Below are 26,655 nucleotides of genomic sequence, written 5' to 3' on the forward strand. Positions count from 1 at the left end.
AGGAAACAATAAAGAGTATTTATTTATTTCTCTATTTTAATAGATTTTTTTTTTATTCTATTCTAATTACCTAATTTATATTAATACAACAATAATAAAATGAGATTTCAGTCCACCGACTCCATATTGAGTGTTAGGAGGTATAATATATATTGTGAGAAATATACAAATATTAATATCAAGTTCAAAACTAGTAAAGAATAAAAATTTTAATGATCAAATTATCATTTATCAGGTACTATTAACAAGGTAATAATAAAATAATTTAAATACTGGTCATAATCATGTAAAAATAATTCACAAATAACAATTCACGAATAACAACAACAAATAAAATTAATGAGAACACAATAAAAAAGTCTTCTTAATTGTATTATGCACATAGTTTGTAATAGTAATAAATAAATAGAGAAAAAAAATGACACTAGGAACATACGGCATTATCAGAGTGATGATCCAGTCGGTTGGAGTAAAATTTTTCTTAAGATTTCAAATTTGGAAATAATGTTTATATTTAATATTTTTGTGTGGCAACACTGTAGCAGTATCATCATTTGAATTTAATTATATGTCTCTTATTGGTTACTAATCAATATTTCTGGTCATTATATATTATTATTATTTTGTTTATCAATTTGTAATATGCACATTTTAATTAATAAAGTAGGTAATTATGTCTTTTCTCCCACCTCTGATATTTCTCAGTTTAATTTTTCTGGGGTCAATAATTTTTATTTCATTCAAGATTTAGAGCATTATCCTGACCATTGATATTTGGAAAAGTTTTTAAATGGTTTTAAAACCCAATTTTTTTATTTTATCATAAGCTTATTATACATTCATCTTTGTAATTATTTTTGTTATGTAGTATATACATATTTTGTATTTACATAATTACAATTTATACAATTTACACATTCTCTTTCCAATAGGAACTTATTGTATTATATATCTATTGTCTTTCTTTTATATTTTTCAACTTAGAAGTTATATACTGGTAGTACAATAATAGTTAGTGATATATTAACACTCTATCCCTCTGTTGATAAGAATCCAGGATTTACCTCACACGAGGATTCCATGATATCTTTCTTTTCGTCAATTCAATACTAGGGGACCTAAAAATACTATTTTTTTTATGTTAACCATTATCAACCAATCACAATATCTAAATATGTCTATGACTTATAAAAACAAAATAACAAAATTTATATTTACTATTTTCATAGACAATTAAATAGTATTTATTAACCTTTTAATTGTGTCTACAGGTTCATTGTCACCAAACATTTCTGCATAAGCCTTCGCCTTATTAGCGTTTTCTGTATACAACAATCTTGTTCTCTCAACGGCATCTGTTCTCAGAATATCCAGTTTAAAATCTTCTAAATCTATATTAGTAATATTCTCCTTACCTTTTTCAATGATATCATACAAATCTGGATTGTCATATAAAGCAAATAGCACTGGTGCACTTACTAAAGAATACGATTCTTTTGTATCTGACGTTATTCTCTGCAATTCGTTCGCAGCCTGCCATGCGAGACTTAAGTGGCAACCGAATAGATACGCTATCTCCTGCTCCTCCAACCCTCGACCCCCAAGTAAAACAGCACCCTGACACCCACGACCAAACAGAGAACCACCACTGTACAAAGTCCTTAACGTCCACTCGCGAATTGGTGAGCCTAACGTATCTGTAACATCTAAAGGCAACGTGTCACTGTTTATGTGGAAGTTATCCAACAGTTTACTTATTGGTTTTCCAGGTAACGGCATGTTCTGTGAGTCCCTCTCACCAAAGAACTCTCCTTCACTTATATCCCTTAATGCTGTTGATATTAAATATGATAAATCCTGATTCTTCAACCGCGCCAACATCCCATTTGCGGTCACGAGTAAATAATCACCTATTAGTATTGCAATTTTATTCGCAAACATTGTAGTGTCAGCCACAGTGGCTCTCTCTGATAAACTTATGTTTAGTAGTCCACGGTGTACGTAATGCCCTGTACGTATCATTTCTGTCAATTCAGCCAATATTCTTTGGTTTTCCGTTATTTGGCTTGTTTTTATATCTGTTATTGAGGGGGTTACAGCTTTAGAAAGTAGCAAAATAACGAGACCCCATGGTTGAAGGTTATTGTGTTCATTGTATATGACCGATTTAGCTGTTTTGATGATGGGGTGATTGGTGTCTACCTAGAAATAAAAAAATATATATATATGGTAAATTTTTTTATAATTTTAATTTGTATAAAAGCAAACATTGACACTAGCCACAGATCTAAATGACCCTAAAATAGTTAAAAGACTTAAACATCATCATATATGGAACTTCACTTGATTACGAAGTAATAAAAAAGGTAGATGAATATATAATAAATAAAATTTAAAAAACATAGTTTTTTTTATTTATTAGGTTTTGACTATATAAGTATAAATACTTAGAAAATGATAAACTTTAATAAATAAATAAAAGAAAAGAATTTTATTTTTAGATTAAATATAAAATTTTGTTTTTTCATACTATAATATTATGGTCAGCTTGAAGCCTATTGTTTTACAAATGGAAATATCCTTGAAGTAACCATAAACATGAGGTCACATGGTGTGGGCATGTTATGTAATTTATTCATAACATAAACTGTATGAGAATTATAATTAGCTATTTTTTAAACACCGAAAAACATTATATATTATATATTTAAATCATTAAAAATTTAAATTAGAAGTCTAATTGGAAAGAATATTTTGTTTTTTAAGTACTTACAACTTTTCGCAAATGCATCGCCAAATTGGCAAATTCATCACTCAACAACCATCGTAAATTCATGAAAGAAGTTGGATATCCAACTATTTTCTCTGCTTCTCTTATAACTTTGCCCCATTGTGTAAATGGAGGGCGAAATAGGATTGCTTCCTGGGTTAGGTTGGTCATGGTACTCTCAGTTCGTATTTGTTGTGATAATAACGCCGTACGGCGTATTTGCCGTAGTAATGCATACGACATGGATGCTAGTTTATTTAATTGTAGATTTTATATTATAGTAACATTCAGGTACGTTTCATTTACACTGATTATATTTAATAAAAATAATTAATCTAATTTACGAACAGCGCACGACACTGTTATGTCATCGCGTATTTTGACAGTAGAACTCTTCGTTCTGAAATAACCATGAATTTTGTTTCTTAGATTACGTTACTGTATTAATTTAACGTTTGACGGAATTTAAAATTAATATACCGATTTGAATATATTTAGTGCAGAAAATATAAATAAGCAGGTAGATATATAACTGAATTGTCTATGTTTACCAGAATATTCGTATTTTTATTAGTCTTTACAATTAATATGTATACCTATTTCTGAACGTACTAATAACTTAAAACGATAAGTTAGAGCCCGCAAATATCAAATTGAATTGAAAATATTACTTAGTTGTCTTAAACATTGCTTAGTTGTTTAAAATATACCGTAGTGATTACTTGCTCTGTGGTCTGAAACATCTCTAAAAACGTTTTTTTTCTTTAGTAGCATTCACCAGTTGCCAACTCACGTGCCAAGCGTGGCAACTACTGGTAAAATCAGGGAAAACCTTATGTTCAGCAGTGGACAGTAACAACTGACATCATCAGACACATGGAACATACAGTTCTGGGCACTTTACACACACATTACACTAACATACACCATCGTATATCAATACAGACATCTACAAAAACAGTCACTTGCAAAAACGATGCACTATGTCAAATAGTAAAAATACCCGTACTCATATTTAATTACAATATATCCCATCATGTTAGACGGTCTCTATATTTAATTTGCATCAAATTGTGGAATTCTCTCGTTTCTTGTACAATCGTAATTATATTAAATTCAAATTATGGATGATCTATCACGCATAAATTCGGATATAGAATTGATTGTGGTTTCTAATGCATATGTTTGTTCCCCTGAAAACTGTGCAAAATATTTAATTAATGCAAATAGATTCTTAAAAGTGTTACATAAGGAGTATCGGCAATACTAATAATTTTGAAAACCTTACAATTTTAATGCACAGACTATCTTTTGATCTTGACATACTTATTCTATCTGAGTGTTGGTTAAGTAAATGTCCTAATATTCCGCAGATGAGAGGATTTAGGTCTTTCTCTACAAACTGTAATAATCAAAACGATGGCGTCGTTGTGTATATACGGATCAATATTGAAGCTACAGTTGAAAAACCAAACTTAATAGACGCTAATTGCTTGGTTATTAAAATTCCCAAGAGTATAGTAATCTTAGCAGTTTACAGATCGCCTGCATATAAAAAAAATTGAGAACTTTATCAACTCTCTTGATGCACTGCTACTGTCACTACGATCACATACTACGGTGGCTCTAATTGGCGATTTAAACATTAATATTATACCCAATAACTTGGACCCTCATTCAGATATTTACCAAAATCTAACTTTATCCCACGGTATGTTGCCTGCGCATCTTTTTCCCACTAGAATCTAAAGCTGCTTGGATCATGTCGTACTTAAATCCAATAAAAAATCAATTACACTGGTTTTAGACTCTCTTGTTACTGATCATGCACCCGTAATTTATTGCTGCGAATTAGGTCATGACATTTTGAATGTTACTTATGCTCATACAGATAGAAAATTTAATATAATGGCTTGTGTTAATGAACTAGAACATTTCGACTTCTCTAATATACTATATTGCTCTGATCCTGAGACTGCATCTAACTTATTAGTCAATATTGTATCTTCTGCCGTTAAAAAACATACTCTCTACAAAAAAGTTTCTAATAAATACAAGAATCTCAAGCCATGGATTACTCCAGGTTTATTGAGATGTATTAGACACAGGGATAACTTGTATCGTAAAACTAAAAATCAACCGAATAATGAAACTTTAATTGTTATATACAAACGGTATAAACAATATTGTAACTCTTTGCTAAAAAAGGTTAAACGTAGTTACGAACGAGTCGAATTTCAAAAACATAAAAAGAATCCGAAGGAGACTTGGAATCTTATTAAAAGACTTGCTAATATAAACAATAAAATTTTGTCGTGTCATAAAGAACTTCTATCGCTTCATAAAGACCCTATTGATGCTGTGAACTCAGTTAATAAATACTTTGTACAAATTGGTGAGAATCTAGCAACAAAAATACAATGTAACAATAGTTTAAACAGTGTGTGCCAAAGCCACAAGCCTGAATTAACTGAGCCAAACTCGATGGTTTTGTTAAATACTGATAAGGAAGAAATTGAAGGAGTAATAATAGGATTAAAAGATAATGTTGCTACAGGTTGGGATGATATTCCCTCGTCTTTAATAAAAGCTGCTAAGCATGTATTAATCCCTGTTCTTAATTATGTTCTCAATTTATGTATTTCTAGTGGTGTCTTCCCAAAAGTTTTCAAAAAAGCAATCGTACACCCGATCTTCAAGGGTGGAGATAAAGATAGCATTAATAATTATAGACCCATTTCAGTTTTGTCTGCCCTTTCAAAAATCTTTGAAAAGATACTAAATAAACGTTTGCTTCAATATCTTGATGTTAAAAACATACTTGCTCCTAATCAGTTTGGTTTTAGATCTGGAAGATCAACAGAGGATGCGGTTCTTGAGCTAACTAGTTTAATTGCCGATGATTTTAACAATAAACTTAAGTCTCTTTGTATCTTCCTTGATCTATCTAAAGCATTCGACACTGTCTCAGTCCCTATCCTTCTTTCCAAACTTCAATACTTGGGTGTTCGAGGTATAGCCCTGAAATTGTTTCAAAGTTACCTTAGTGATAAACATCAAAGTGTTATTATTGATAATATCCTGAGTCATGAGGAATCTGTCAGTTACGGCGTACCACAGGGTAGTGTTCTTGGGCCTACCTTGTTTTTGATATATATCAATGATTTATGCAAAATGTCCCTTCCAAATTGTAACATAATAACATATGCCGATGACACAGCTTTGATAATTCATGGGCATGATTGGGCGGAGGCCCGATCTCATGCTGAATCTGCTTTGTTTATTGTTTCAAACTGGTTGGCACAAAACCTTCTAACGCTAAACTTAAATAAAACCAAATTAGTAACATTTTCTCCCAACAAGATCTCCCAACCAGACACATCTTTTAAAATACTAGCACACAAATGTAATACCATAGGTAATTCTGATTGTGATTGCCTCTCTATATCACGAACAGACAATTTCAAATACCTTGGTGTAATTGTAGATAGTATGCTGTCTTGGAATAGACATATTGAATCTGTAATCACACGTGTTAGAAAGCTAATTTACGTTTTTAAAAAATTGAGAAATGGTGCTGATTTCAAAATTTTGAAAACTGCCTATTTTGCACTTGCACAATCCATTATTGGTTATTGTATAACTGCATGGGGAGCTTTTAATAAAACGCAAATGCTAAGATTGGAAAGAGCTCAGCGAGCAGTATTAAAAGTTATGGCTTTTAAACCCATCAGGTATCCAACAAAAGATCTGTTCGCACTATGGAAAGTAAATAGTGTAAGAAAGTTATTTGTACTGATGTCCATACTGCGTAAACATAAGTCCCTTCCATATGATCCCTTATTACTTATAGACAAAAGAATTACTTATAAAGTTTGTAAAATTGATAAATGTCGTTTAGATGTAGTGAACCGTCAATATAAGTACATGAGTAACAAGTTATATAATAAAATAAATATGTTATTAACAATATATCCACTTTCTTTACGTGATTGCAAAATAAAATTGATTAATTGGCTAATGACTCTTGAATATGATGATGTCGAATCATTGATCAAGGTTTAATTATTAAAATTAAACATGCACATACACACACACACACATGCTCGCACACGCACGCACGCACGCACGCGCACAAACACACACACACACACACACACACACACATACACACACACACACCCTCGTACAAAATCCATTGATTAGTTTTATTTTATTAATTTTCTCCTGTGTTATTGTTATTTAAATTTTGTACCGCATGTTATGGAGCGGGCGTTAATAGCTGCGACACAGTCTCTTTGTGACTAATGCAGTTATTACCGAACCTACAAAAAACTGTAAATTAAGCTAAGGATCCCAAATAAACATTTTTATTTTTTATTTTTTTTTATTATTACTTTGTGAAAATTTCAAGTTTTAAGATTTGAGATAAATGACCAGGTTTATTGACCTAAAAACTGACACTTAAAACAGTACAAATCCGGGTAGAGTAATGTACAAGTAATGGAGACGTTAGTCCCCATTGTTAGCAACATGCTTTATCACGTTGAATTACCATACGATTCCGCTGGAAACGATTGTGGTTAATTCCTTGCGAATTCATCACAATGGGCCAACTTGATCTTGAACTTGATCGGGGGGGGGGGAGCGATTGTAATACGTGACTACCAGTCTATTGCTAGTAACAGACCCTATCAGATCGATTTCTACGTGGTCCCCCTGGAAACCAACGTGCTGAATTCCTGGTGTATACATCACGATAGGCTAACTGACCTGCCTTTTCATCCTCATCTATCATCCCTCACTGGTGCCTCGCCAGTGTATACCGATAGCGCAGGCGGAGTTACCATTCCATTATCATACCTTAAAAAACTGACCTGATCTCATCTTCGTCTTCAATTTCGGGTCCCCAGAAATGTCGATATTCCCGAAATATACAAGAAAACTTTGTTTTTTATTACATACTCATTATTATAACATATGCTTAATTTCAACTAGGTATAACTAAGTTGTTTCTTTAGCTGTACAGCATTTATCCTCGAACATTCTATAGTTGTAAATATACAATCGAGTCGACAGGTCTTGTCGTCACCACGACGTGGTGTAATCCACGTCGAAATGTCGGCAATAAAGAAGAAGGTATGTAGGTATTTACGAGTACCTGCATAAGTTTTGGGGGAAACAGATTGTTAGTAATGGGGTCTAACTGACCCATTGCCAGCAATACCAGATAGGGTATCAGGTCGACCTCCTCGCGGTTCTCCCTCGAAACCATCGTGGTTAATTCTAGTGGAATTTGTCACGATAAGCTAACTGACCTGCTTTCATCGTCACCTATCATCCCTCATTGGTGTCCCGCCAGCGTATACCTAGGCCTAGGCGGGGTTGCCATTCCATTACCACCCATTATAAAAAAAACTGCAAAGGTTTTTTCATCACGTTAAGTCTCGATTGCATATTTAAAATATGTATAAATAATAGGAAAATTTAAATTAACTATTCCATAGTTTTCTTTCAACTCCTCAAATGTTGTATATTAAATCTTTTTTTGTGTCCAATTTAAATTATGCACAAATAATTTTACGATGCAATACAATTAGGGACATAAATTTTTTTGGAAACTTGAATAAAATTACCAAATTTACATAAATATCGTACTTGTTAAAAACTACCCCGTCGATGTTAATATTCTATTTTAATTTATAATAAATATATTAGGTTAATAGAATGAATGATTATTATTGCAGTATTTCGTATAGCGTGTAGTGTATAAAATGTTTTGCGTTAACTGTGTCTACCCCGTAAGGAGCTGACGTGAAGAAACAATAACCAATTTATATTGCCTAACTACCTTTCTCTCCATTATATAAGAATGCATAGATATAGTCTACTCGTACTGAAGTAATGAATCCTTTAATTAACAATGCATTTAGTATTGTATTTCATGTTAAATTTAATCTTTTCAAACAAACAAAAATGCTGCGACACGTAAAAAATATTGTGGGAATTATAGTATACTGTGACGTCTACAATATGCCGATAGTGCAGTTACATGGTTCTCTTTTAGTAAATAAAAAAAAAAAATTAATACCCGACCTATTTTACTTCAAAGAGCAATTATTTTATAAGATTTTATCTGTTCTGGTTGGAATGCATCACTAAATACACAGTGTAGTGAACGCACCCGCATCTTCGCGGTCCAAATCACGTGCTGGCGCGCCATAATTCAAAAATAGAAGGGTCAGCGGTACACAGGAGGCCCCTGGCGAACACGGTGGCTCGTCCATAGCAATTAAAAATAAAAGCGACGTATAATTTGTTGGCAGTTTATGTTGGCCTGGTACCGCAGCCGCAAAAGGAATAAAATGCGTTTGCATTCTGATCGGTGTATTTCTTGATTTTCTGATTGAGTGAGGCTTGCATGTAGATTATAGATTAAGCACGTATGGAATGTATGCCTGTACATGTAATTGGGATAAAAAAAAAAATATGAGACATTCCAGATTGTTTATGTACAATACATATAGTGGTAGAGTTTTTGGTAGCTTTATAGGTATAGGTAGAGTGTCAAGTCCTGTCTAATTTGTTGCCTAGGATACATGACGGATACCTTGAATACATTTTTTTTATGAATGAAAATAGAATGGTAACCTCACCTGCGCTATCAGTATTCACTCGCGAGTCACTAGTGAGAGATGATAGGTAAGGATAAAAGCTGGTCAGTTAGTCCATCGTAACGGTTTAAATAATGTTTTAACCATGGTGATGTCCAGGAGAAATCGCGCGGAGGTCGACCTGATAGGATATATTACTAACAATAAGCTGATATTTAATGAATTATAATGGAATGGTAACTCTGCCTGTACTAACGGTATACTCTGGTGGGGCACCAGTGAAGAATGATAAGTGAGAAGGAAAAGGCAGGCCAGTTAGTCCATCGTGATACTTGTTCACACTACATTCGAAGGATCCGAGATTATAGTATAAAGATTAATAATTAAGATGTTTTATTAATTTGCCTGAAGATGTCTCGTTTAGAGATGAAATGTGTGTTGCAAAACGTGAGTGGACTAAATGGCTGTCGGAGATCGATGGCTAATATGGAAAGTTGTAGAACTTCTGGTAGTAATAATAGTAGCCAATCTTCGAGTGTTGGCAGTCACACACGTACTAATGGTAACGGAATCAAACAAAATAATCCTGAACTTTGCAGAATTCCATATCACTGGTTTTTTACCAGTATTACCTGCACAATAACATACCTAGTTCAGTAAAAAATATTTTGTAATTTTTATATTCATGGCTATGTACAGGCGAAGATTATCACTTTCAGATGGGCTATTAGCGTGTCATTTGGTTTTACATAAAAAAGTATACTATTCAGCAATTATGTCTGTACATATACGCGTAAGGTGCTATTACAATTTTGTGTATAAACTCGTCCGTCAATGTTGTGTTTCGGTTCGTGAACGAAACAGGTATTTTATCGGCGGGCAGCAATCGGTGCGGGCGCGGCGGGCGTGCCGGCCGGCCACCATACAATTATACCATAATTGCCGCCTTTATTTCACAGAAATAATTTACTAATACACATCTACGGAGGCCACGCCTCGCCACATCAACATCGATTCTTCTGCCAGCACTATATAATATATCTAGTTTAGTATTAGCATGTTTATTTAATACATTTTTAATATAATTGGCGCCAATTTTTGACATAACTTTCTTGTAATTTTAAATTGTGTTCCAAAAACATATAACGCATAAGTATCCACCTAGAAGAAAAGGAATTGTTAGTAATAGGGTCTAACCGGCCCCTTATTAGCAATATATCCTATCAGGTCGACCTCCACGCGTTTTCCCTGAGAACTATCATGGTTAATAATGATTGAATTTCGCTAATAATCAATTCATAAAAGCTCGTAAACGCAAAATAAAATGTCATATGAGAAGCCTAAGGAGAAGCCATTGTTGAAATGTTATTTTTGAAAAAGCGCGGGAAACGTTTAAAAAAGCGGGAGTGTTTTTTGATCTTCTTTAAATTAATTTTATTTTTATTTATATAAGGATTAGTCTTTTTTATATATTGTGTATTAGATTGTATATTTAATTGTATATTTTGTAGTAATAGTGTTTGTTGCTGTAAATATTGGTAAGTAAATTACCTATATTAACATTATGGATCCACCTATAGACCCTGGGGGGACAACCCCCAGGTGTCTGCAAATATAACTATTCCATTCAATAATAGTTTTGATATATTGGGTGAATCTAGTATGGACACAGATGGTTCTAGCGTTGCAAGTTCTAAACGTAAGCGAGTACGTGGTGAACGTCGCATTTGCAAACAATGCAATAAAAAACGAAGGAGGCACACCAAGGGTCTTGAATCTAAAATTAAAGATAGTGATTGTCAATGTATTGAAGATGAGAATCAAACTCAAGTATCAATACCAGTTGTAAACAATACCGAGTCTGTTAAACCTGCTTCTCCACCCAGTACTTTAAGCAGAACTTTGTACAATGCCGAGGATATAGCACCTTATGTCGTTCATGTACAAAAAAATGAAACACATCCTAATGATAACACTACATTACATCCTATTGCATTTGGTCGCTTTTTACACACTAATAAGATAAATAATATAGTGAATGGTAGCCTCAAATGCATTTTTAAATAATAGTAACTTAGTGACACATAATTTTAAGGCATTTATACCTTCTTTCCATGTAACCCGTATGGGAATTGTGAGGGGTATTCCTAAAGATTGGACAGAAGAGGAAGTAATCCAAAATATATCAGTACCGATAGGTTGTGGGAAAATTCTAAAAACCAGAAGAATAAAGAAAAAGACAATTAATGAAGGACAACCAAGTTTTATTAATACTGAAACCATTGTTATTACTTTTGATGGACAAATATTGCCAAAAAGAGTATTTATGTTTTACACATCATTAACTGTAGATTTGTACATTTACCCTACTATCCAATGCTATAACTGCTGTAGGTTCGGACATGTCAAGATGCAGTGTCGTTCAAATCCTCGGTGTTATAAATGCAGGCAAAATCATACAGGTGATAAATGTGAAGTAGATGAGGAAAATGTTTCTTGTATCTTGTGTAATGGTTCTCATTCAGCAATTAGTAAAAAATGTCCTGAATATGCACGTCAGAAAGCCATTAAAGAAACAATGGCCCATAGTTGTGTTTCTTATGCTGAAGCATCAAAATTTCATCCTCCAACTTCTAAACTATATTCAGATGTATTAACATCATCATCTCCTTCCAATAAATCTCATTTTCAATCTTCTTTCCTTAAAGAGAAATCATCATTACCACATATACAATCATCATATAAAAAAACAGTTACACTTAAACCACGCTCTCCTCAAAAAATACAACAAGGATATGATCGTTCTGCCCATGAAGCCATAGTTAAGGAATATAATATTCCTGCTCCCTCTAATGGTTGTGCATTATCATCAAATAATATTGACAATAATCAATCCATCATTGATATTATTCTCATGCTTATTAAAGTGTTATCGCAATCAAAAATGATACAAACAACTTTACCACCGTCCAACGATGCCATGTACAATGTATTTTCTCAATTATTAACTTCTCACAATGGATTACAAAATCCAAATAATTCAGTGGAACTGTCGTAGCATAACAAATAAGAAATCAGACTTATTTTATTTGATTAATAAATATAATCCTTTTATAATAGCTCTACAAGAGACTTGGTTAAAGCCAGGATATTCTTTTAGGATTTCAGGCTTTACAAGTCTCCGTGATGATAGAGCTGACGGATATGGCGGTGTTGCCATATTGGTCAAAAACTCCCTTCTTTTTTCTTCTTTTTCGCTTCCTGTATATAGCGGCATTAATGCAGCTGCTATAATTATAAATGGTATCTGTTTTGTTACTTTATATATTCCTGATCCTACATGCCAAATATATTCACAACTAGAACAATTATTTTCAATTTTACCTAAACCTTTTCTCGTAATGGGCGATTTTAATGCTCAGCACCAATCGTGGGGCAGTTCTACTTCTAATTTTTATGGTGGAAAACTCCTGACGATAATTGACACTTACAACTTATGTATTATTAACTCAGATGTACCGACACGTAGAACTGCACCGAATGAAGGGTTTAGTGCTCCTGATATTTCAATATGTTCTTCTGATTTAGCTTCTTCACTGTCGTGGTATCCTCATTCCTCTACCTTCGGAAGCGATCACTTTCCCCTCATTCTTTCTTTTCCAATTTCCATTCCCTCAAGTCGAAAGAGTGGTCCTCGACTTAAATATAATTTATCAAATGTAGACTGGAATATTTACAAACAATATTTAGATAATAAAATATCGGAGTTACCTATTGTTTATCATGGAAATGAACATCAATGTTGTAATGACTTGATAATTAATATGAAGGAGGTTGCTGATTTATTATTTCCTGTTAAAAATAGTGCTTCAGGGAAAATTCCCTCCCCACCTTGGTGGGACAAAGATTGTACGGAAGCAATTAAAAATCGTAAAGAGGCTGAAAAAAATTATAATAATTACATGACATCAGAAAATTTTGAAATTTACACCGCAGTTTCACGTTCTACTCGAAAACTACTGAAAAAAAAGAAATTGGAAGGTTGGAGAAGATTTTGTTCTTCTATCTGTCCAGAAGTTAATTCATCAGTCGTTTGGAATAATATTAAAAGATTCAGATCTACCTTTAGTGATCATACATCACGTTCTGCACTCGATTTAACTTTAGCGAATAAATTTTTAGATCGCCTTGCTCCTAGTTATGTGCCGGAATGCCTTTACAATATTTCTCTATCCGTCTCTGACGAATTATCCGAACTTGAGTCTCCTTTTACTCTTGTAGAACTTAAAGGTGTTCTAGCTTGTATTAAAGACTCTGCACCGGGAGAAGACGGTATACCGTATTCTTTTTTTAAAAATGCTAGCGATGCGACATTAATTTACTTTTTAAATATAATTAATTCCATAATTATTTTGGGAAATATACCTACTTCATGGAAGTCTCAGATTATTATACCATTTCTAAAGCCTCATAAACCACCTTCTGAACCATCTTCATACCGTCCTGTTGCACTTTCCTCTGTCTTACTAAAGCTAGCTGAACATTTAGTGAAGAACCGTCTAGAATGGTTTTTAGAAAGTAATAACTTACTATCCCCGAACCAGTTTGGTTTTAGGAAAGGTAAGAGCACCTTAGATAATGTGAGCATTCTTATTTCAGATATTCATATAGCTTTCTCACAAAATTTGTCAATCCTCTCAGCCTTTTTAGATATAAATTCTGCCTATGATAATGTAATAATTTCTATTTTAAAAACTAAATTACAAGCTTTAAATGTACCGGTAATGCTTTCTAATTTCATTATTAATATTTTATCAGAAAGAACAATACATATGGATCTAGATGAAGATACCAAATTATCTAGAACAGTATGGAAAGGCCTTCCACAAGGATCTGTTCTCAGTCCAATTTTATTCAACATATACACATACGATCTAGAATCATTCCTTGATAAATCCGTCAAAATTTTACAATATGCTGATGATCTCTTATTATATTTTATTGCGAAGTCCATAGAATCTGCTTCTGACAAATTATCTGATTCATTAGATTTGTTAAAAACGTGGTTAGATGCAAATGGTCTTAATCTTTCTGTAACCAAGAGTAGTGTAGTTTTGTTTTCAAGAATGAGATCACCGCAACAAATTAAGGTGCTTTATGATAACTCATACATTCCTATAAAGACTGAAATTAAATTTTTAGGTATCGTGCTAGATAATAAATTAACAGGTCTGTCCCACTGTAATTATATTTCCACGAAATGTGAGCGTAACCTCAACATTCTTAGGTGCCTTGCTGGAGTTTGGTGGGAAGCACATCCCGTTTCACTAAAACTTGCTTATAATGGTCTTATAAGGAGTGTCATTGATTATGGAACTTTTTTGTTAGCTCCAGGAAGTTCATTTGCTTTTAAGAAATTGGATTTAATTCAATCAAAGGCCTTGAGGATTATCTCTGGAGCAATGAAATCAAGTCCAATCAATGCTTTACAGCTCGAAGTCGGTGATCCACCTTTGGTTTTAAGAAGGCAATATTTATCTGATCGCTTCTTTTTTCGTTGTTTACAATTATCTGATCATCCGCTTATTCAAAAGTTATCTCAACTATATATCTTTATTTCGTCTTCATCTTATTGGAAACATAAAAAACCTCCATGTTTAATACAAAGTTATGAAAAATATAAATCCATAGAATCTCCCACTTTTACATCGTCCTGTTTTCCCATTTATAAATGCTCATATCAATCTTTAGTTTTATCTCCTAATATTAAATATGATTTTGGGTTATCAAAAAATGATTCAGAATTGAATGCCAAATTTATGTTTATAACTGACATTGAATGGAATGAATGGCACTACATCTTTACTGATGCATCAAAACCAGACAATAGCGGTTGTGTAGGTGTGGGTGTGTTTCATTCACAATTTAATATCGTTCAAAAAATTAAACTTCCACCGGAATCTTCAGTCTTTACCGGGGAATGCTATGGTATTTTAAAAGCTGTAGAATATATACTTTTAATGAAATTACATAAGGCAATAGTTTTCACTGACTCTATGAGCTCTTTGCAAGCTCTAGCCAAATATCCGTTTAAATCAAAACCAGTTTATCCCATTATTTGTGACATAAGACAAAGTCTTTATCTTTGCATGTTGAGAGGGTATTCCGTTTCTTTTGCCTGGTTACCAGGACACAGTGGTATTAGCGGCAATGACAAAGCTGACCTTATTGCAAGAGAGGCTGTAACTTGTGGTGATATGTATCCGTATCATAATTACTGTAGTGACCTAGCTTGTCTCCCAAAAATATATTTAAGGTATGCCTGGAAGGAATATTGGGAAAAAACAAGTACAATAAAAGGAAGATTTTATCGCCTTATACAACCCGATATTCCTTTCAAACCATGGTTTTGTAAATTAAAGCTTGGAAAGACCGCAACAACTATTATAACTCGTATGCGTCTAGGTCACGTATGCACACCTTCTCATTTATACAAGCTTGGTATTGTACAAAGTTCGTCGTGTAATTGCGGTGCTGAAGTGGCGGACTTGAATCATATATTCTTCTCATGTTCTAAATTTGACCACACCTCCCTTTTTAATCATCTCCGATCCATCCGTGTTCCATTCCCAACTTCTATTCTTACTCTACTTTCTTCCAATGATCCTATTATCTATAAAATACTATCTTCATATATATATGATAACAATATTAAGATTTAGTTATATTACATGAATACATTTATAGTTGCATCAATTGCTTTTCCTATATATTTATAAGTATATTCTCATATGTACAAGTATATGTTTCATATCCTATAAATATCCTAGACCTAATCCTTATCCTTTCTAAATTCGTTTGTGTTAGGTATTTTTATTACTATTATCGTTTCCCCGTTTTGTTCTTGGCAAAATACCCTAATATCGGGGTGAACGCCACAAAAGAAAAAAAAAAAAAAAAAAAAAAAATGTTATTTTTTAATTTCTGACTTTTTGTAAAAGGAACGCAGCCTATTCTGCTTAAGCCAATATCAGGAGTAATTACGCGCCAAAATTAAAAGTCAATATAAATACTTCTATACAGCCCCGTATATATATAAATACTTATAATACGTTCATATACTGATAAAAAATGCAATGAAACTTGTTTCAAAGTTTTATCGTATTTTTAAATCCTTAATTAGTGGTGGTTTGTTTCATAGAAAGATTGAGTACGGCTTAGAGATTTCTACAATAGTTGGAATCCAAGCAGTACTTAATATTTCAAATTCGTATTTATTTATTATATATGAGGGATCTTAATAAGACCAATACATTTTAGAAATTATATCTGTCTGTCTATATGTTTGTTCCGACATCACGCAAAAACAACTACACCAAATTGGATGGGGTATCACAGTTGTGTTCTCGAAGGTTTAACTACAAATGTGGTATATATTTTATTTTAATACGCCATCTAAAAGTAAAAATTTTCCTATTTTTAAAATCTACACATACGAGGTAGCGAGCAAAAGGCTAGTTAGAATTACAATGAATGCTGCCTAAAATCTCTTGATGCCAGATGGCTTCAGAAAAATATGAAAGGTTTTTTTTTTATACCACTGAGGTGGCAAACAAGCATACGGCCCACCTGATGGTAAGTGGTTACCGTAACCTATGAACACCTGCAATACCAGAGGTACAGGGTGGCCCAAAAGTCCTTAGAAAAGTAAAATTTGAATTAAACGAAAACGGCGCGCGTGAGCGGTGCAGGGGAAGCGGGGGCAGTAACTACGGTTTCTGGGAATTTAGTCGCGATGGAGCGTTTCACCGGAGTGGACCGTGCGTTTTGTGTGCGCGAGTTTTATCAAAACAACAATTCGGCAACCGTTGCGAGGCGTAAATTTCGAGAACACAAAGGTTTACACAACTTTGATGACACCCCAGATCTCCAAACGATTAAGAATTGGGTTGCTAAGTTCGAGGAGACCGGTTCGACGTTAGATAAACCGCGGTTGGGTCGCCCAAGGACATCACGTACGGAACAAAACATCGACACAGTGGCACAATCTATTCGTGAAAATCCTACACAGTCAACTCGTAAGCGTTCCAGTGCATTAAACGTATCCAGGACATCGTTACAACGGATTTTGAAGAAAGATTTACTTATGCACCCTTACAAAATTCAGTTGGTGCAAGAATTAAAAGAAACTGATGCTATTCAGAGAGTGAATTATGCTAATGAAATGTTTAATCGGTTTACTTCGTTCAATAACATAATGTTCTCTGATGAGGCACACTTCCACATTAACGGACATGTTAGTAAACAAAATTGCCGCTATTGGAGCCCGATTAATCCAAAACTTAAGCACCAGAAGCCCTTACATAGCCCTAAAGTTACAGTTTGGGCCGCTATGTCAGCCCATGGCATCATAGGGCCTTACTTTTTTGAGGACGGCAGAGAGCGTGCTGTTACTGTTACTTCGGAGCGATATGTGGCCATGATCGAGGAGTTTTTCACACAAAAATTGCAAAACTTTCCAGGCTTTACTGCCCGAACATGGTTTCAACAGGATGGAGCAACTTCCCACACCTCTAATACTGCTATGCCCGTTATCCGTCAACTTTTTCCAAACAAAGTTATCTCTAAGAGAGGAGACATTTCCTGGCCATCACGTAGCCCGGATCTGACTCCAATGGATTTTTTTTTGTGGGGCTACCTTAAGGCTAAAGTGTACGACTCTAACCCGCGATCAATTAATGATCTAAAAGAAAATATCCGCAGAGAAATGGCAAGCATTTCAGCAGTGACGTGCCGCGCAGTCATCGACAATTTCAGAAGGCGTTTGCAAGAGTGCCGTGACTGTAACGGATTACATTTGGACGACGTTATTTACAAAAAATAATTCCCGTTTTTCTAGCTATATTTACAAATAAAAATATTCTTCATAGTGTAATTAGTTTTATTTTAATTAATTTTTTTCATTTATTACTAATTATTCACTAAGGACTTATGGGCCACCCTGTATTACGCGTACGTTGCCGACCCTGAAGAAACCTCTTTATTATTTAATACTATTGTTTAATAATAATATTATTATATAAGGTAATAGAAGAGAAAATATACAAAAGAAAAATAAAAAATGTTTTAATTTTGTTCACTGATACAAACCTAAACCATAAAAAAAAAATTACCTACGTTCTATTTGAAACATTGAACACGGTCTATTAAAAATTAAGTCCGTTGTCTATGGTCACCAAATGTATCCCTTATAAATATGCATAGAGTAATTTTTGAAAAGGGAGCGTTTAATAAGTGAGGTGCTCTCCTCAACTCGACTAAATTGCTTCTTCGGTTATTATTCTACCCATCGCCAATCCTATCCATTTAAAACCAATTATGTTTTATTATTGTTTGAGCAGGACAGAAGATGGATATAAGAGATAAAACTGAGATAGGTATATATTGGCCACGGACAAGCGTAGAATACGAAAGATACGAGCATATGCTTTTTTTTTTAAATATAGTGCACACAGGGGCACGGGCGCGCCGTCTTGATGCCCGGTCGTGAATGGAGGTCTAATGGAGGCTTGGAAATATAAAATTAAAACGGATATAATGAGTTACATAGGCATCACGAGCGCGGTTCGACGGGTCGTTGAAGGCTTTGTTCTTAGGTCAATGACCGCGTTACCATTATTAGTAATTAAAAGATTTTGTTTTATTTTTAAAGTTCATTTTATGCTAAGAGTAATATATATGTAATACATAAAATGTAAGGTAAAAGTGTGAATTGATTTCTTGCAATATTTATATGATTTATATAAAATGTATGAATATTTAAAATTTTACTAAATTTATATAAATATATTTATATAATTTTTTACTTTAAAATATTTTTATATATTTTTTTTTATACAACTTAGAATGGCAAACAAGCTGACGGCCCACCTGATAGAAAGTGGTAACCGTCGCCTATAGACATGGGCAGTACCATGGACATAACAGAGTATACTGTTTCGCCCATGATACCCCCCATGCGTTGCCATTCCTGAGGACTCAGGTGTTATTCCTCTGTACCCTGTAAATTCACGCCATATCCCACCCTTCAAACCGAAACACTGCTATACAAACAAAGTTGCTTCACGGTAGAAACACGAATGGGACAGAGGTACCCAAGCAAACGACTTTTGTACAAAGTCTCCCTCTGGTATTCTGTGATAGTAGCTGATATGGTTCCCACTCAGCTTAAGCTGCAGCGTGTTGCTGCAGCGCTGATTTTCAGTGGGACCACCACTCGACATTTGGGTTTACATCAAAAAGAATTAAAATGTAAATATTACGAATTATTTCTTCACTTAACCCGCCCTTTCTACCAAAATAGACATTTTTATGATGGTTAATAGAAACCAGAATGTTTTTTTTTTTAATGGGTGATAATGGTATGGTAACCCCGTCTGCGCTATTGGTATACACTGGCGGGGCACCAGTGAGAGATGACAGATGAAGATGAAAGTAGGTCAGTTAGCCCATCCTGACGAATTAAACTAGAATTAGTCACGATGGTTTCCAGGGGGAACCACGTGGACGTCGACCTGACAGGGTATATTGCTAGTAATAGGACTATTTGACCCGATTACTAACAATCCCTTTCCCCCCAGAAACCAGAATGTTTGCTTGCAGTAAAAGGATGCACCTCATAAGTGGTAGGAATTTTATACATACAACGCAATAATAATAATTATTATACTATACTATTATAATTATAATAGTAGATAACTCGTTTAGATTTTATGGGATTCACATGTTAAAAACAAAAATCCCAAATTAAACGTAGATTAAAAAAACCCAACTCTGCTTAGCATAGTTTTAAAGTGCTGTTCAGGTAAAGACGTCGAGTATCTCCTGGCTGTTGAGAAGATGTCTAGGGTGTCTCTCAAATACAGTAGCGATTAGTTCGATAGTATTGTATCGAAGCCGCGTATAAAAAGTAATAAAACATGTTCATGTTTTTTTTTTTTAAATTATATACCTAATTTTTTTTTCTTTCGTTGTGTATTTTTTTTAACTTTATAGACAATAAATGTTTTATTTTTCTTTGTATTACGTATTCAAAATTTTTATTGCCAACAGCGAAATTTAAAATGTTTCGTCACTCATCATGTTGCGTTGAAAAAAATTTTAAAAGGTCATTTTAGTGTCAAATGATAAGACAGGTTCTAATTACGGTTTACCGAGCGTCGAGGTCTCTAACCATAGGTTACAAATGGTACAATAGGTACCGTCAAAAAAGAAATGTTTAATTACACCGCCCGAGGTGATGTAATAATTAGGCGGCCATTTTATTTTTACATTTGGCGGCAAAAAATTAATAGTTCCGTTTTATGCACATGACCCTTTGGAGTAAAAAAAAAAGATAAAGCAGTTACATTAGAATCTCGATTATTAGAACAATTATCCGAATAATCGATTATCCGGACTTATTCTTACGGCTCTAATTACTGATTACGATTACTGAAATGGTATTATGTATTAACTGGGTGAATAGGCATTGTGTAATCCATTATCTTTATAGCTCTATAGCTTTATAGCTTTTTTTTTATATCATATTGTCTAAATGTTAAAAACTTTACATAATAAAAAAAAAAATTAAAATGTAATTATTGTTTGATTTGATTTTAAATCGATTATCCGGATTTTCGATTATATAGATTATCTCTGATTTTATTGGATTCGGATAATCGAGATTCTACTGTATTTATAATAGTTTTTTTTATAATACGAGATGAAAATTGAACGGCAATTTAGCCCCCGCTATCAGTATAGATTGGTGGGATATCTATAAGGGATGATAGGTGAAGGTGGGTGAGGATGAAGTCAGATCAATTGGCTCACTGTGATGAATTTACAGAAAGTAACCGCTGTGTTTTTGCACCGTCTGTGCTATAGGCACTAGTGTGTGATGATCTTGGATTTCTACTAAGTCTGTGGTAATGATAGGTGAGAATGAAAGCAGATCCGTTAGTTTATCGCAATGAACAGCACAAGAATTAATAACGATGGTTTCCAGGGGGAACCACGTGGTGGTTTCAAATTTGAAACTTCAGGTGTTTAAGGGTTGAGGGAATTAGAGTTTCGTGATAAAAAAAAAAAACTACAATTGCTCGTAATTATTAGCGTGTCAAGCGTGGCAACTGCTGTTCGTGTACGTGGCATATGTTCAGCAGTCATTAGTCAATGACTGATATGATGAAGATAGAAAACAAAAAGAAGACGAGCAAAAACCGATTGCGTGGCATCAGTAACAGCATTCTGAGGGCATTATGTAATAAATACAACAGTTTGATCCTCTCATTGTGGGTCAAAATTATTATAGGGGCCATAAAATGAATTTTGTATTTTTTTTTTCTACTACTAACATAGTTTAAGTCAATTGTTACTAACAAAAATGGATCTTTGTAATCTATAAATAAAGAAAGAAATAAAAAAAAAGAAATACACTGCCCCCATAAACATCACCATTATGTAATAAATACAACAGCTTGATCCTCTCATTGTGGGTCAAAATTATTATAGGGGCCATAAAATGAATTTTGTATTTTTTTTTTCTACTACTAACATAGTTTAAGTCAATTGTTACTAACAAAAATGGATCTTTGTAATCTATAAATAAAGAAAGAAATAAAAAAAAAGAAATACACTGCCCCCATAAACATCACCATCATTATGATAACCGCTATTGAACGTTGGGGGTTTTGCCAGTATTTGTCACGCTTGGCAGGCGGATTGGCAACCGCAGTCAGGCTTTGGAGATGTTTTAAGAAGGATACTGCTGCCACATCTCTCGTTATCTCTTAGTCGTCTCTTACGACACCCACGGGAAAGGAAGGGGTGGCCTATTCTATGCCGGGACTACACGGCTGTCCCTATAATAATTGACACTGTCTACCCGTGCGAAGCCGGGCCGGGTGGCTAGTGTAGTATTACAGTATTCTGTAAACGATCGGTGTAAAGCCTCACAATCGTGATACAGGCATCACCGTAGAACTTTATGTTAAATAGGTTTTTTTTTTCTCGCGGCGAGATCAAAGCGCACGCGGTACATTGTACGCTAATGCGCGCATTCAGACGGACGCACGAACGGACAGACCGATCTATTGTGCGTATATATATTTAATTTTATACAAATCAACTGGCGTGCAGCGTGTTTGTTTATGGAGATTGGAGGATGGACGATGTATTTATTTCACTAGGCCCGCACTCTTAGTGCAGTGCTAGGTAATACAGGCGCGTTGGCTTTGTGGAAATAAGGTACCGAGTTCGATTACCAGTTGTGTTAATTTGTAAAAGAACTTTTTTAAATTTTCTTCCTGTTAGATCCCTTTATTGAATTTTTAAATTATTATATACATATAATTGAAAAATGACAAACGTAGTAGGTATATAATTTTTTTTTGTCTTTAGGGTGTTTTTTTCTAAAAATCTGTCCGATTCTAGAATAATAGTTAATAGTATACGGGTATGCGACCCCGGCATCCCGAGCCGCTGCAGTGTCTCAGTCTTTTCCGCAACTGCACTGTCCCCCCTTTCCTTTCCCACATAAGTCTCTTATTCCCCTCATTTACTAATTTCCTTTACACATTTCCAACGTTCCCTTCCTTTTTTCCGTCAATCCTTTCCTCCATACCGTAGGTGGCGGGAATCACCAACAAATGCATTCCCAAAGATGGTTGACGTCAGGCAGGTGGCCGGTCGTAAAACTATAAATCAGATCTTTTAGTAATATGGATAAAACCATATTACGCCGAGCCCAAATAATAATTGGGATAAGGGTAGGAAGGTAATAATAATAATAATAATATATATATATATAGACAAAAATGTAAATTATTCTATTACCGTTACCTCTCCACTGTCGAACAAAGACCTCCCCAAAAAAGGGAGCTTTGCCAGTAGTTGCTACACTTGGCGGGCGTGTTAGCAACCGCAGTTAGACTTTAGCTGCGTTTTAAGAGGGATGCTGCTACCTATCTCTCTTCTATGAAGTTCCCTTAGACGCCTCATCCATAAGGTTAAGAAAAAAAAAATTATGAAAATGATTGAGGTCAGAAGGGAGAAAATGTCAGGACACTTGATACGACACGACAAACTTATGAACATTATAATAGAAGGTAAGATAGAAGGAAGGAAGGGAAGGAGGAGACCAAGGCATAGTTATATCAAGCAGATCAAGGGAAAAGTTGGTGTCGGTCGTATAAAGAGGTGAAGAGGCTCGCTGAAAAATCGTAGTGAGTGGCAAGAGCTCCACCGACAAGAGCGCAGTAAGTATGGTACTGCTGATGTCTATAGGCGACGGTTACCACTTTTCATCAGGTGGGCCATCAGTTTGTTTGCCATTTTAAGTTGTATAAAAAAGAGCTATGGTAATAGGAAAAAAGTCGCTTTATGACAACCGCAGGAAAGGGAGTGGTAGCCCATTCTATATCGGGACCACACGGGGTAAACGTAAACCACTGCTTTTATTACAAATGGAATTGTTCGTTGTTTCGATGGATAGACGTTTGTTACTCTTTCACATAAAAACTAAACGGATTTGAATAAAATTCGAAACACAGATAGGTTATATTCTAATTTAGAACCTTAGATTATATAGATAGAGTGTCTCCATACAAATGCTTCGAGAAAAACGGGCCAACTCTTTCATACAATTTTGCGTGATAAATAGTTATGAGTGATTCCTTTATAACTTCTATATTTATTTTGTCTTATAAATTCTGCATCTCTTTATTGTGTAAACAATCATTTTATTAATGAAATAATACGACATAATACATTTTATGCGTAAATATCGTCACAGTCGTAGAATACTGACGGATCTATATATGTAATATTCGTCAGATCCGTCAGTATTCTACGACTGTGACGATATGTAGAATACTGATAAAAAAAACGAGTCGACTAATTTTACAATTAGGTGATAAAAAGTTGATCTGTTTTTGAGGCTCGATGCTGTATTTATATAATCTAAGTTTAGAACATGGTAGTAGTAATTTATAGTTAGAAGAAACATATACTTTTGTTTATTTATTTATTTTACTTTATATATTATTAAACGTGGACGAAGACTTGGGATACAGTGTCAATATTATTAGTATATTGCGAGGCGAGGTTTAGCCAACATTGAGTGTCGTACTTAATCAATTAGGAGATTATAATTTTTAAATCTAATTATAAACCAAAAACTTTAAACTTTATTCGTAATTGTTATTTTTTTTTTTTAATATTTAGTGAGATATTCGAACAAATCGTAATATTACTTATAAGTTGCAATTAATGCAAAGTAGTTTATGGTTACTGTGTATGTAATGAAAACATATATATTTTATCATTTTCCTCTAATGTTATTTTTGTATATTTTAAGGATGTAGATTATATTAGTATTTATTTTCAGTTATTAATATTTAAACTCGTTATTATGAAGTTTTGCTATTGCATACTAGATGGCGCCACTTGTGTCGTTTCAACGTTTCTTTCGTTGGCTGCACGTAGTTTTGAATATTTAACTTAGTTTTATTAGGTAGGTAATTATAAATAAGTTTCAACATCTTCTTATTTTATTAATTCTATTTAATGACTACGTCACTTATTTCACTTCTGTTCTTAAATAAATAAATAAAAAAGAAAATACATACATACATATCTGTCATGTCTCTCTGCCATTTTTTTTGATGGGTGAAAATGGTATGGTAACCCCGCCTGCGCTAACGGGATACGCTGGCGGAGCACCAGTGATAGTGAAGGGTGATAGGTGAGAATGAAAACAGGCCAGTTAGCCCATCATGATGAATTCATCAGGAATTAACCATGATAGTTTTCAGGGAGAACCGCGAGGAGGTCGACTTGATTGGGTATATTGCTAGCAATAGGACTCGCAGTCTCCATTACCAATAATAATTACCAACAATCCCTTTCCCCCCGCCTGTCTCCCATTAGGGTAGGCAGAAACAATGGAACGCCGAATGCTTCGATTCACACAAACCTAAAAAATATTAATTATTATAAATTATTATTTTTATATATATTAGCTGAACCCAAAACGGTTTTTTTTAATATCTCTGTAAACTATTGATACTCTTAAATTCCTGTCTTTCTATGACTAGGGACAGAAGATAAATCTTTATTTGAGAAATCAGTTCAGGGTATGATTTTTTTTTTTTTTTTTTTTTATGCAACTTAGAATGGCAAACAAGCTGACGGCCCACCTGATGGAAAGTGGTAACCGTCGCCTATAGACATGAGCAGTACCATGGACATAACAGAGTATACTGTTTCGCCCATGATGCCCCCATGCGTTGCCATTCCTGAGGACTCAGGTGTTATTCCTCTGTACCCAGTAAATTCACGCCATATCCCACCCTTCACACCGAAACACAGCCATGCAAACACAACTGCTTCACGGATGAAAGGATATAATACGATAGGACTGATATACCTTCATTCTCACCTGTCATCCTTCATTGGTGCTCCGAAAGCGTATACCGCTAGTGCAGACGGAGTTGCTATTCCATCCACTAAAAAAATAGACATGAACAGTACCAGGGCCATAGCAGTGTATACTGTGTCGCCCATGATACAGAAATATAATTGGAACGAAATTATAGAAATATAATTGAAATATAATATAAACTATAGAAATTTAATTGGAATTATTCTTGAAGAAATAGAATTAATTAACTAAAAAACAATTAACCTTATTCATAAAAATATATTTGTAATATAATTATTACATTAAAAAAAGTAAAAAAATAAGAATTATTCAATACTTAGCTTTTATAAATAGTATTTTTTTTATGAATCTACCGCTCAGTTCGGAATGCAATTTCAGCTGAGAAGAACGGCCAAGAAACACAGCTGTTGCTTTTGTTCAAGAAAGAGTACAACAAAAAAAAAAACAAAAAAAAATATGACCGAATACACACACCGGACACCGTTACTTTCTTTCAAATTGGGAATTTAACTAAAAAGAAAGGGACAAAACGGTTCAATAGCTAAAATAGATTTATGAATGGCATCACGTGATTATGAATAAGGTGGTAAACAAAGTAACGAATTAAAACTTTAATGTTCTTTTTTTAAATAATTTGTTATTTTTTCGAAAATTCGGCTACATACATACATACATATCCGTCACGCCTGTCTCCCATTAGGGTAGGCAGAAACAATAGTACAATAGTACTAATAGGTAGATAGATGTAATGCACTCAAATTTATCCCGTCCCTTCCATTTGTAAC

General features: G+C 34.1%; 1 protein-coding gene across 1 annotated transcript; it reads right to left on the reverse strand.

The window, feature by feature from the left end:
• Window positions 1–270: 270 nt before the first annotated feature.
• LOC113509104 (all trans-polyprenyl-diphosphate synthase PDSS2-like) lies at window positions 271–3,153 on the reverse strand. Its single transcript, XM_026892391.3, has 2 exons — window positions 2,774–3,153; window positions 271–2,202 (listed from the first exon to the last, which is right to left on the reverse strand). The coding sequence occupies exons 1-2, from the start codon at window positions 3,011–3,013 to the stop codon at window positions 1,234–1,236; spliced, it is 1,209 nt and encodes a 402-aa protein (XP_026748192.2). The 5' UTR covers window positions 3,014–3,153; the 3' UTR covers window positions 271–1,233.
• Window positions 3,154–26,655: the final 23,502 nt, after the last annotated feature.

Source organism: Galleria mellonella, unplaced genomic scaffold, assembly GCF_026898425.1.
Source record: "Galleria mellonella isolate WM207_F2 unplaced genomic scaffold, CSIRO_AGI_GalMel_v1 utg65, whole genome shotgun sequence".
NCBI classification, from domain to species: domain Eukaryota; kingdom Metazoa; phylum Arthropoda; class Insecta; order Lepidoptera; family Pyralidae; genus Galleria; species Galleria mellonella.

Coding starts and splice junctions, on each gene's coding strand:
- LOC113509104 (XM_026892391.3), bottom strand. CDS start 3,013: ATGTCGTATGCATTACTACGGCAAATACGCCGTACGGCGTTATTATCA. Junction 2,203..2,773: donor CGATGCATTTGCGAAAAGTT/GTAAGTACTTAA, acceptor TTTTATTTCTAG/GTAGACACCAATCACCCCAT.